Source organism: Seriola lalandi, unplaced genomic scaffold, assembly GCF_002814215.2.
Source record: "Seriola lalandi dorsalis isolate HSWRI2012SDOR001 ecotype SW California unplaced genomic scaffold, Sedor1 jcf7180002054524, whole genome shotgun sequence".
Classification (NCBI taxonomy): Eukaryota; Metazoa; Chordata; class Actinopteri; order Carangiformes; family Carangidae; genus Seriola; species Seriola lalandi.
In genome coordinates this window covers 1,459,005-1,472,216 of record NW_019525077.1, presented here as the reverse complement: position 1 = coordinate 1,472,216, position 13,212 = coordinate 1,459,005, and the positions used below count along the sequence as shown (strand labels likewise).

Below are 13,212 nucleotides of genomic sequence, written 5' to 3'. Positions count from 1 at the left end.
GGTCGGGGGTGGGGGGGCAACTCTTATTGCAAGATTTATGTGTTTTGTCGCTCTAGCCTTTTCAGAATAGAGTCAGAAGTGTTGCTAAAGAGAAGCCACAGATTTCTCATCCAAACACAACTTTTAGTCTTAAACATACCACAATATGAACAGGAAGCTTTCTTTGTTTATTTGCTGTTGTGCTGAAGTAATCAGTTGGTTGAAAAATAATCGGTGGCGTTAATCAATGAGCAATTTATCAGGCAAAAACTATAAACATTCTCTGGTTACAGCCTCTCCAGTATGAGGATTTGCTGCTTATCTCTGTTTTATATCACTGTAAACTGAATATGAATATGTTTGGGTGTTGGACATTTACAGACTGTAAATCAGTGTAATAATCGAGAAGGTAATTGGCAAATTAATCAATAATAAAGAATAATCATTAAGTGCAGCCGTGGTTTTCTGATTTCCAAAATATTGCTGCAACTTTTGCCATGTCAAAGACCAAACATGTTAATATTACAATACTAGAAAATATTTTTTATTTTGTTATGTTTATGAATTAATTATTTAATATAAATCTTAATTATTTCACATGATTATTAAGTATTATTTAACCATTTTTAATCCCTGAAACTTTTTTCCCTTGTGTGACTTTAAGAATGGTAAAGCCTTTTATCAAGGGATAATGATTATTTTCATTATTACTTACTCTGCCAGTTATCTTCTTGATTAATCGTAATGGCGCCTCATTATAATGTCCCACAGTCTAAAGTGGCATTTTCATCTGTTTTCTTTGACAAACAGCTGAAAGGCGTCAGATCTCACGTTTAAGAAGATAAAATAGTTTCCTGTTAATCTTCTGATATCTATTAATCAACTAATTGTTGCAGCTCTACATTTGTCATATTCTTTAAAGACTTTTTATTTATCCATTTAAAACATTCTTTATAATTATCATATGTCTGTGAGGTTGTGTTGCTCTTTGTAGCGCCAAAAAAATTTTTGCTGCCACCCCGGTGCCAGCTAATGAGTCATCTTGGTTTGTGAAATCAAACTAAAATCTCTCTCTGCCTTTGCTTTGTGTTTTTCAGATTAACAGGTATGCCAAAGGAAAAATATGATCCCCCAGATCCCCGTAGATGTTACACCATCATGTCAGCCGAGGAGGCGGCCAGTGGGAAGAAGTCTCACTGGGCCGAGCTGGAGATATCTGGTCAGTCTAACTAACTCTCCCTCTGCTTCTGTAGCTAAACAGTTTAGAGTGAAAACCGTCAACGTCCAGGTGAAAAGAGTCAAAATAATCCAATGTGTTGTTCTAAAGAAACAGTAAAATAGATCTCATACTGGTTTCCTGTGTGCTGGCTCCAGTTCTCCCAGTGCTTGAAGGACAAACGTTTTTAAAAAGTCAGTGAGATGAAGCAGAATAAAAAGGCTGCAGTGTTGTTCTCATTGTGTGCTTGCTGTTTCCCGATCTCACTGATAGGAATCTTGACATTTTTCTTTATCTCCCTCACACTGAAGTCAGTGTTTTATGCGTGTGCGTGCAAACTGAAACTGAGCTGGACTTCCTAATGTCTTGTGTTGCAGAGCCCAGCTGAGCAGCAGATGAATCAATAATGAAAATAAGTTGCAGCCTTACTGAAAAATGAATATTTCTTCCAACCCGCTGTTGATTAAATGAGTGCCAGTTAAATTAGTGATTATCTGTAAAGCACATAAATGACCCCAAGACCTCAGATGTGAATCGACAACCTCAGACAGAATCACAGAGTTTCGGAGGTTCATAAGTGAATGAATAAGAAACTGAAAGAAATGTTAATCATTAAACTTCCCCAGAAACCCAAGATTAAGTTAATAATTAATATGAGGTTTCTGCTGTAGTTTCCCAATATCAAACAATAAGTCAGTGTCATTCTCTTAAGATGTAAGGGAGATTTCTTCTTGATGAAAGCTACTAAAGAAAAATCTAAAAATTTAAGTCGGTTCCCTTGTAAAAAAAAATAAATGGTAAATTCTGTATTAAAGTGCAGTAATAGCTCCCAGAGTCATGCTGAATTCCATCAGTCTGGTTTCAATTGTAGGTTTTAGGGTCACATGATGGTGAGAATGCAGTTTCATGAGGTTTTTCACCCTGAAAAAATTATATTCTGGCTGAAAAACTGAAGTTATTTCTTTGTCTTGGCACAAAAAAAGTCCAAAATTAAAATGGTTTCAAGGGAAAACAACATCTGCCACAAAACACAAATATCAATATTCACATCGGCTTTCAATAGACCTGGTGTCTGTTTTGTTCCCTGATCACAAAGCTGACATAGTGTGTGTGTGTGTGTGTGTGTGTGTGTGTGTGTGTGTGGACTCAGGGCGGGTGAGGAGTCTGAGCAGCTCGTTGTGGACGCTCACTCATCTGACGGCGCTGCACATCAACGACAACAACCTGAGCCGCATCCCGCCGGACATTGCCAAGCTGCCCAACCTGGTCTACCTGAACCTGTCGTCCAATAAGCTCCGCAGCCTGCCCGCCGAACTGGGCAACATGGTCTCACTCAGGTTGGTCACCTGCGGGGGAAAAAAAATCAGTGTGGCAGAGATGCGTTTAGGGACCGACATGATTTCACAGTGCAGTGAAAACTCAGAACATCTGGAGATTCAAAACAGGCTTTACAAATATGACAAGAAAAATTAGCTTAGCATTATGTTTTGTTTGAATGATTGAATGTTCTGCAGTAGGTCTGGAAAATATTGATAACATCACACTATGTTATTTTGGATTGCAATTGGGAAACCGTCTTTCAATATATTAATAATCATGTGAATTAATTACCAGATGAATCAGGGTTCTTCAGCAATTAAATCCTGAACACCCAATATTATCATGAAGCAGACCTGCTCATTAACAGGTAACATCTCCCACAATGGCCTCATATAACCATGACCTTTGAAAGTATTGGCTGCCTCTAACTCTGTGAGTTAGTGGATGTAGTAAAGTCTGAAAAAGTCCAGAGATTTCCCTTTTTTCCCTCTAAGATTGTGACATTCAGCTCTGACTCATTTATGTAAAAAGAATATAAACACAGTCCAGCACAACACAAAAAGGGGAACATGCTACTAAAAAGACTTTGGAAGTTTTCCACTGAATTTGAATAACTCAGACTGCTGGAGCCTTGCTTGAATAGACTCTGGAAAACATTTTTGCACGAAAGGAGGACTGTGGATTATTTCCGCCATCGCTTACATTAGCAGAGGGTCTCTTAATGGACAGAGCGATCAGGAGGAATCTGCATTGTTGTAAGACGGACTTGAAAAAATGCGAGCCTGTCTTTAAACTACATGCATGCATTTGTTATGTGATTTACTGCAGCACATCTGGCAACAAGATAATCTGTAATTATTCCATTAATTCTGTTTGCACAGTGAAAATATGAGCTGCTGTTTGAAGTAAATGGATGTGGTCGTAGTATTGAATCTTTTAAACTAGATCTGAATTTCAGATGTAATTTGTGTACGGCTGAATGTAATAACTAATGACTTCATGAATGAGGGTCATTGTTGCTGCTGTGTTTGGATAATTCTTTATTTGAAACGGAAGCAAACAAACCCAGGCTCCAGTTCTCATGTTCGCTGGCGTTCGTCCACTTGCTTGAAGTTTACACAAAGGATTCAATTTTGCTAATGACTGCACGTTTGTGCAAAGCTTTCATTTTCAGTTAACGGTGTGTGTTTTGTCTGGGAAAAATAGACAATTCGTTTAAAGGATTATGTGACAAAAGGGTCCCAACGCACATAAGGAAAGTGATCAAACAGCACGGTGGTTAAAACGCAGTGATCAAACACTCACAAGAAAAGAGGGAGATTTTATAAAAATGTGTGGGTGAGAATACTTTTCCCTTCTAAGCTCAGAAAAGCATCTCACCTCAAAAGTGACAAACGCATAACATCAAAGATGACAAGCAAAGGCACATTTTGACTGGAAGACTAAAACTGAAGTGACAACAAAGCAGAACATGGCAGAAGATGTTTTTAACACCAGCAAAAAAAATAAAAAATACACCAATGACAAGGAATTACTGCACTGTTAAAAGAAAGTTTGTGAAAGAAAAGAAAAGACTGAAACGCAAAACATCTGACATCTGTGTCCTATTTGTTGCAGGGAATTGCTTTTAAACAACAATCTTTTGCGAGTTCTGCCTTATGAACTTGGGAGGCTTTTCCAGTTACAAACCTTGGGGCTAAAAGGTGAGTCTCTTCTGTGATCACTCTCACTATTTTGGACATAGAGATTATATTCTGACAGTTTTAAATTACCACTATCCACCATATACCAGAACACACAGGGAGTATGTGAGCCAAACTTTAGTCTGGGAATAATCTTTGATTCGAACCTGAATTTTAGATTTTAAAGGTCTCGTACTGTATAAAGTGGGATCTCCATGTGTAGTTTGATTATAGATCAGGTCTAGGTTCTATATTAATACTGTGAAAGTATCAAAGCCTCAGTCCATAGAGAAATGCACACAGCCTGTATTCAGAAACTGAGCCTTAAAACCAGCCGTCAGGACTTCCTGTAACTTTGTGATGTCACAACAAAGCAGTCACCAAGCCCCGCCCACCTGGACCCACCATCTCTGAGTGTTTTACCTGATCTCTGCTCTATTTTTAATGGATAACACAGAAAACAGTCAGCCAATGCGAGGAGAGGCTCAGAGCATCCTCTCTTCTGATTGGCTCACCAACCTGTTGTTGCTATAGCTCCAGAGAGAAGCCTGAGAGAAATTTCCTCGATTGGCGTTCAGAAGTGATTTTGAAATCTTATTGGCCCCCCCATCTTATATTATTGACCTTCTTACCCCCCCTGCTTGCTCTCTTAGAAATGCACATCAGCTGTTGCTCTCAGTTCTGAGGGCGAGGCTTGAGACAGAGGCTGGTGGGGCATTTGGTGTGAGGGCTCCTCAATTGTGGAATCTTTTTATAAAACGGCTTTTAATTGAGTTTCTGTTTGTATCATGCTTTTGTTCTTTTTTATCATTTGAAGGTTTGTATTGGTTGTTTTGCAGGAAACCCTTTGTCCCAGGACATCCTCAATCTGTACCAGGAGTCGGACGGAACCAGAAAGCTTTTGAACTACATGCTCGACAATCTAGCAGGTGAATGGCTCGGCCCGCGTCACCTTAACCGCACGGCCGTTTATCGGAACTCATGCATATTTAACCTGCAGTTTATTGTAAACGCGAGAACCTGAGGTATATCATAGCAGGTATGCCATTGTGTTTGTCGTGGACAAATGAGCACTAATCCTCATTCTCCCGCTGCCCTGCCCTGTTTCCAGTGCACCCAGAGCAGCTGCCCCAAAGACCTTGGATCACTCTGAAAGAGCGAGACCAAATGATCCCCTCAGGTAAGGGAGGGAAGTTACTGCAAGTTACACCTTCAACTTCCTGCTGGTGTAAAGATTAGACACGTATTTATTTATTATTTTATTTAAAACAGCTATAATCAGCAGAGGAAGAAGTACTCAGATCCTTTACTTGGGTAAAATACTGGCATCAAAATATACTTGAAGCACCAAAAGTCAGGAACCACACTTCTATCATCTTTTTCTTTCTTTTAAATCACAGAACAGTCAGGTAGACTAAGTTCACTGACATCTCCTTACTGGATATTGTGGTTTGGAAGTTGTTTTTTTTTTTTTTTCCTGTCACTTGCCAAGATGGGAAACTGCCCAGAGCGTCACAGCTTTAAATGTTGGCCGTCACTTTGTCCCGAAAATAAGTGAGAGGAAGGAAAAAAATAACGCTTACAGGCCTATTGGAGCAGAGATGTTAGAGCATGTCGAGTTTCATTCGGTTGTTGTGGTAAGTTGTGTGGAATGAAACTCAATGACAACCTCATCCTTTATTAATAAAACACATTTATACAACACAAGTTTTGCTGCTTTGGAAGCACGGTTAAAGACGGGATGTGGGATAATGACACACTGAGACAAAAGAGGTGATTGTGCAACTGAACAACTGAAAAACCAAGAGACGCTGCTTAAAGCTACTTCTGGGAAAAAGAACTGTCTGGTGAGATAAAATGCTAAAAGATTTTAAATGAACCGTTCAGTTTTGGCCTCGGGAGAGTCATAACTTCCCTTTAACATTAAGCCAGTAAATGAGGAGGAGAAGTGTGTGAGAGAGATCCATGTCCAGTTTCATCCAAAGTACAAAAACTCATAAAATGTTTCACTCAGATTTATTTACAACCGCTAACATTGCAGCATTTGCACAATAGTAAAATGTTCATGTTGCTGACTGATGTTTTAACTTCTCGGTAACTTAAAACTAAGTCCTCAAATATTTTGATATTTCCTACACTCTGCCCAAACTCAAATTGAATGTATCTTCCACGTTTCCATCTTCTCCTGCAGCCGTGTTCACAGTCATGTGCTACAACGTGCTGTGCGACAAGTACGCCACGCGACAGCTGTACGGCTATTGTCCGTCCTGGGCCCTCAACTGGGAGTACCGGAAGAAAGGCATCATGGAGGAAATCACCAACTGTGACGCAGACATCATCAGCCTGCAGGTAAAGGACGGGCCTCTCTGCTTGAGGAGTACATTGCCTTTGTTGTTCCTCTTGTCGCGTGTTCGACTTTTAAGCTGACTTGAGAATGGAGTAGACGGTAATCAGAAAAGAAATCCGCTCTCTTCTAATGAACAGTGTCGTTTCTATTGAGCCGTTCAGTCTCTTCAGTCTGTAGAGCTGCACGGCCGCTATCAGCTGCTCACATCGACTCACGGTGTCCGACCGTTCTCCTTCAGCACAACCGAGGCATTGTCTAGTGGAACAGATAAAGAGGCAGATGCATTACTGATTAACTGTCCTGGGTTTAGGTTCCAGTCCTCGGGGCAGGAAACTATGTTTACTCTCCTTTGGCTGGAATGTTTGGAATGTAATTTTTTGGAAGCCGAAAAGAGAACGTAAAGAAAGAGTGCAGTACTATTCAATACTTATGGACGTTGCCTCTTTTTCACACCTGGTTTTCATCTTTTTATGCTTTTAATTTTAGTTTATTAAGTGGATTATTGAAAAGAGAAAGGATGAGTTGATATGAAAAAATTCAGCCCAGTAACAAGTTAGTTAGTTTTATTTTTGTGTAGTTTTTTTGACTTTTATGGAAAGGCATCTTCAGGACGGAGCAACTTCATCCGGATCAGGGAATATCGAGAAAACTACTCACTAACACCTTTCCACAAACATTTCATGGACTCTCTCAGATGACTTTTTCTTGCCCTGTGTGTCTGCAGGAGGTGGAAACCGAGCAGTACTACACGTTGTTTCTGGAAACACTAAAGGAGCGCGGCTACGACGGCTACTTCTGTCCGAAGTCTCGTGCCAAACTGGTTTCTGAACAGGAGAGGAAGCACGTGGACGGCTGCGCTGTGTTCTTCAAGACCGAGAAGTGAGTTTAACTTTTCTATGTTTGACAGAACGTGCTTCATGTGTTTGTAGGTTTGTACGTTGATATTTATAGAGGTAGAGCTTTACAGAAGTTGATCTGAATCTGACTCAGACCACATGGTGACTGCGTGTGGTGTTGGCAGGATGCCTCCTGTTATTAAGTAAAGCGGGAAGTTTTTTACTCTAAAACCGAGTCCTCTGTGGATGTTAATGCTTCTTTGTGGCTTCTCGTGCTCCTGCAGGTTTACTCTGGTCCAGAAACACACTGTGGAGTTCAACCAGGTGGCGATGGCCAACTCCGAGGGCTCGGAGGTCATGCTGAACAGAGTGATGACCAAAGATAATATCGGGGTGGCCGTTCTGCTCGAGGTTAACAAGGACGTGTTCTCCGGTGGTAAGAACGGAAGGAGTCGCTCTGTGAACCGTCTTCACGACAAAACAGAGGCTCTAATGTCACACATCTCTTATCCTGTTGATCTTTGATCCGAGGCGATCCAAGCTTCCCAGACACATACGTGTCATTAACAACAATAAAACCTACTACTACCTAATGATTTTCATTTAGCAATTAATCTGTCAATTATTGTTCTCAATTAACCGTTTAATATATAACAGATAGCATTCATTGATGAGTCCACTCCCCAAAGATTCCATTTATAATAATAGTACAATAATAATAACTTTATTTATACAGCACCTGTAAAAACCGAGTGTACAAGGTGCTTTGACAACAAGGCAACAACAACATATGTGTGTGTGTATATATATTTATATATATATATATATATATATATATATATATATCCTATAACAGAAAGCCAGACAGTGAAGCCAAACAAAGGCAGGATAGAAATGAGGTAAAGTTAGAGCGAAAACATAAACAATACAATATACCTAGATATAAATAAAAATAATAAAAACTGAGGAGAGTAGAACTGGTAAAAAAAGCAACAAAAAGCAATCAGAGGACGATAAAAAGACAATAAAAAGATGACATCACATGAAAGCGGGGCTGTAGAAATTAGTTTTTAAGAAGTGATTTAAAAGAAGTCACTGCTTGATGGCAAAAGCACGGTCACCTTCAGACCCCGATGTGATCAGTAAAATCTTTAAATCAATTCTAAAACGGACAAGAAGCCAGGACAGTAGTCGTGTCTTGAGAAGATACATGTGTGAGTTTCTATGTTATTTGATAGTGATATAATATATAAAAACACACAAATCCTCAGTTATCTTGCAAATCCAAATTTATGTGTTTGCCAAATGATAAAAAAGCATCAGGAAAAGTTTATCTGCAGTAACGTCTTTTTCCCACAAGGTGTCAGCTGTGACTTTGATTATAAATCAATACAATACATGCGATGTCAATCAAGGGAGACCAGTGGTCTGTTATAATATAATTCTTGCAGTGGTAATATATTTGCTGACGTGTTTTTCATAGTGATACTTACAGTTTACAGCAGAACTTCCCGTTTGTGGTTTGATCCATTTTTCATTGACGTTTTGTAAATAATCTTTCTTCCCTTTTAATTATTTTTTACCATCTCAGCACTTCTGCGTTTAGTTGCATCAGAGCTCTGTACTTTTTTTAACCAAAATAAGACCATGTTTGTTTGGAGGTTTGGGGGATTTTACAAGCCTCCTTCCCTCTTAAGTTTTTTTTCTCCCCTTTTTAGATTTCTTTCATCACACCTAAATAGTTTGTGGAGTGTTTTCTTTTTTGTTAAAGATTGTGTAATTGTACTGGAGCTGATTTAATTCCATCATTGGCTGTGTATCTGTGGCATAATCCAGTTTTTCCCTCCCGTTTTCAGGCATGAAGCCGCCACAGGAGAGGCAGCTGATCCTGGTGGCCAACGCCCACATGCACTGGGACCCCGAGTACTCGGACGTCAAGTTGATCCAAACCATGATGTTCCTGTCGGAGCTGAAGAGCATCGCCGAGAGGGCCTCGGGTTCTGTGGCGGCCGGCTCGCCGACCTCTGACCCATCCTCCATCCCCATCGTCCTGTGTGCTGACCTCAACTCGCTGCCCGACTCCGGTAGGACTGTCTCACGTGTCTGATAATGTTTGAGTCTCACACTCAGTCTCTGGTTGGGTGGTTAGTCTCTATTATCGGTGTTAAAGCATCAACACGGTATAAATTTGTCAAACAATAAGAGGGATGTTCTGGATTAACGTGGCGCACCTTTTAGAATAAGATTATTACTTTTGCACGATCCAGGTGTGGTGGAATACCTGAGCAACGGAGGAGTGGCTGAGAACCACAAGGACTTCAAGGAGCTACGCTACAACGAATGTCTGACCAACTTCAGCTGCAACGGCAAGAACGGCAACTCAGACGGAAGCATCACACACAGCTTCCAGCTGAAGAGCGCCTACGACAGCAATCTGATGCCTTACACCAACTACACATATGACTTCAAGGTAAGAGCCTCCTCTGTGCGTCTGTTCGCAGGTTTTAAATATCTAATTTTCTGATTATTTTCCAATGGATCTATTTGCCTTCTGTTGCAGTTCTTCGTTGGTTTACGTTCATTTTTGTAATGTAGAGAATCAACAGGCAAACTTGTGAAACTCGATTGAATTCCACAATTCAAGCAAGTCTGCTAAGAGTTTTTCAGATTGCATAAAAATGAATGGAAACCAATGGAGGCCTAGAACACAAAAAAATAAAACATTCAAATTTGTAGAACAGCATTAGCGATAATAAAACCTGTGTGTATAGAAGTAACTGAGCTAACACATGTAAAACCCCTGCTATATGCTAATGTAATATATATAATATAATATATAATAAAATAAAACAAATGTAAAAATTATATATAAAACATATTAGAAATTGGAACAATTTCACATATTGAAATAAATGTCTAGCCCATACAAACATGTATGGTAATGTATGTATGATTATATTTTAAACATATTTTACATTAATCTGAGTCATTATATGTTGATATTAATTACAATAGGTCCAAAGCTTTGACACTTTCCCAGAATAGGAAGATAGAAATGTTGAAATTATTTGAAATTAATTATAAAAACATATATAAGTATATAGTGTTTTTATTTGTAAGTTGTTTTAATAAACTTGCCTATATACATTTAATATATATTGTTTGCATATATGCTTGCAACATGTTACACCCTATAAAAATCAATTGTGGATATTTTTAATATATGTACATTTATAAATTTTACTACGGGTATTGTTCCTATATGTCATATCTTCTTATATATAGCAACATCATATATTACATTTCTGTATGGGATGGTTCTTCAAGCTAATTTATGGCCTTGAAGTCAGGTTTGGAGACTCGGTGTAACTGACCAGTGTCTCCTGATCCTCACTTTTGTGTTGGCATGTAGAGATAAAGACACTGTTACACCTGTGCTGTGATCATGCTGTGATCATCAAAATCCTAAATAAGATTTTAAAATAAATCCAAATGATCTTTAATCAGCCTTTTCACTAAGGCTGATTTCTCACCACTTGTGATGAATGGTTTTTTAAACGGAGCAGTTACAATCTTTGGGTCTAGTGGAGCATCAGGTTAAAGGAAAAACAGTTCAACAGTGGGAGTTTTAAAAGCCTGAATCTAGCTGATGCAGCAGTGTATTAATTATTAGATTCATATATGTGGGATGTCTTATATCATTATGAGTATTTCTTCTGTGGGCGATCCAACTGTATGTGGAAAACCCTAATCGGTGCAGCGTTGGAGGTTATCCCATACACTCTGGTTTTGTAATGAGTCATGCAGGCAGTTCTGCTCCCTGTTAGTTATTACATTAGTAAATAGTAATAACTTCCCCGACTGTATTACACAGACCTTTAATGTGCAGAGCTTCTTACAGAAAAATCAAAAGGCTCCTTTTTGAAACTTGAGGAAAAATCAAATAATCCCTGTTTTGTGTGGAAGTTGTGTGGAGTTTTTTTTTCTTTTTTTTTTGTAGGTGTTTAACTCAGTATAAACGAATTAATTCCTTGGGTGACTAATTAATGGTAAGGGTTAGGTAGGCAGAATGAAATGAGTCAACTCATTAGTGCCTAAACATCTGCCGTTCAAAGCGTTGCAGGTGACTCATACGAGACCAACATGCTGCTGAAAGAGGATGAGTCTTTATGCGCGAGAAGGTTTTTCTTTTCCTTCACATAAACAAAAACAAGAATCTTTCCTTTATTTGACTGACAAATACACTGAAGACGTCTTCACCTCCAGTTTTCTCACCAGAGTCATCATGAAATTCTTTCATAACGCTGTCCATTTTAGAAGATGAATATACACCGATTCCTCTTAGACAGACAACTTTAATTTCAGATGGAAGGATCCTTTCTTCATTATTTGTCCCACTGTGGATTTTCCCTTTTGGCCAAGAATGTAAAAGCACATATTTTATTCAGTATAAATAATGATGAAGATGATGATAATGATTGAGAAAAGCTCTGAAGGGGCCAAAGTGAAGCTTCTCGCTGTAGAGCATTATCTGAATACTTTTGATAATAATAATAAATAGGGCCCGACCGATATGGATTTTCTTTGTATTTCATACAAGAAATGCAGCTCAAAGTGGTTTAACTACAAAGCAATTACATCACATGAAAAGATGTAAAATGAACATAAACACATGTTAAAAACATTTGTGTAAATTTGATGGCATAATAATAAAATAATAATAAAAATGAAATAAATAATAAAAATGAATAATTAATTAAAGTTAAAGATGGATTGCTGTGAAAGTATAAAATCAGTAAGATGTCAATACTTATAACAGCATTTAAAAGAGGTGCTGAGCAAAGTGTAAAATTTGTGTAGAGAAAGTTTAATTATCTCTAATAAGATCCCATTTTTTTAATTAAACTTTCTTTTAAAAATACTAAAAAAAAAAAAAAAAACTGGGGCTGTATCCCCAGTTTTCCTACGACTGTTACTGGGAACCTTCAATAAACCAGCTGTAGATGATCTCAGTGTTCTTGGAGGTCTTTTAGTTAACAAGGGAAAAATGTAACAGGAAGCCAGAGCAGAGCAGCTGAAACTGGGCTGATGTTCTCTCTCTCCTCTTGGTTCTGGTTCGAGTTTTGAATGAGCTGAAGTCTCAGATCATGAGCCAGGGACATCTCCCAACACTGCATTAAAATGCAAAGTTATTGTGCAGCTGCTTTGTGTCATGTTACTGTTTTACTGGGAATGAAGTGAAAGACTTTTTTCTTGTTCAGGGGCAGTAATTTGCAGATTTTGTTACCTTCATACAAAGCCAGGCTACCAGTTTCCCTTTGTTTTCAGTCTTTGTGCTAAGCTAAACTACCGGTCCCCTGGTAGTAGCAGAGTTCCCAAAACCTTTATATTGAGACAAAATTTAAGAGTTGTATTCGAAAAAGGGTTTTCAAACACTGTCATATTTAAAGAAAAAGGTTTTAAAAGGAGAAGTATCCGATCAGAATCTAAAGTATTCAGAGTAAGTATTGATTTTCGATCTCATGATGCGCTTGTGTCTGCAGGGCGTGATCGACTACATCTTTTTCTCCAAGACCCACATGAGTGTCCTGGGCCTGCTGGGACCGCTGGACAGCCAGTGGCTCATCGACAACAACATCACCGGCTGCCCCCACCCCCACATCCCCTCGGACCACTTCTCCCTGCTGGCCCAGCTGGAGCTGCACCCTCCCCTGTCCCATCCGCTCAACCCCCTAAACGGGCTGCACCTGCCGGTCAACAGGTAGTGCAGCCTGAGAGAGACCCCACCCCCCCATTACCCCGCCAACTCCCACGCCCACCCTCCTTTACCCC

At 39.1% G+C, this 13,212-nt stretch overlaps 1 protein-coding gene across 1 annotated transcript in view; it reads left to right on the top strand.

Annotated features, from left to right (window-relative positions):
• cnot6l (CCR4-NOT transcription complex, subunit 6-like) overlaps positions 1–13,206 on the top strand; it is a 16,399-nt gene extending 3,193 nt beyond the window's left edge. Inside the window, exons 2-12 of the mRNA XM_023414411.2 lie at positions 1,077–1,198; positions 2,346–2,532; positions 4,133–4,218; positions 5,037–5,126; positions 5,309–5,377; positions 6,389–6,546; positions 7,269–7,423; positions 7,665–7,816; positions 9,237–9,464; positions 9,648–9,850; positions 12,924–13,206. Coding sequence (XP_023270179.1) covers positions 1,087–1,198; positions 2,346–2,532; positions 4,133–4,218; positions 5,037–5,126; positions 5,309–5,377; positions 6,389–6,546; positions 7,269–7,423; positions 7,665–7,816; positions 9,237–9,464; positions 9,648–9,850; positions 12,924–13,145 — 1,662 coding nt within the window. The 5' untranslated portion in view covers positions 1,077–1,086 and the 3' untranslated portion in view covers positions 13,146–13,206. The remainder of the gene's footprint in view (positions 1–1,076; positions 1,199–2,345; positions 2,533–4,132; positions 4,219–5,036; positions 5,127–5,308; positions 5,378–6,388; positions 6,547–7,268; positions 7,424–7,664; positions 7,817–9,236; positions 9,465–9,647; positions 9,851–12,923) is intronic.
• Positions 13,207–13,212: the final 6 nt, after the last annotated feature.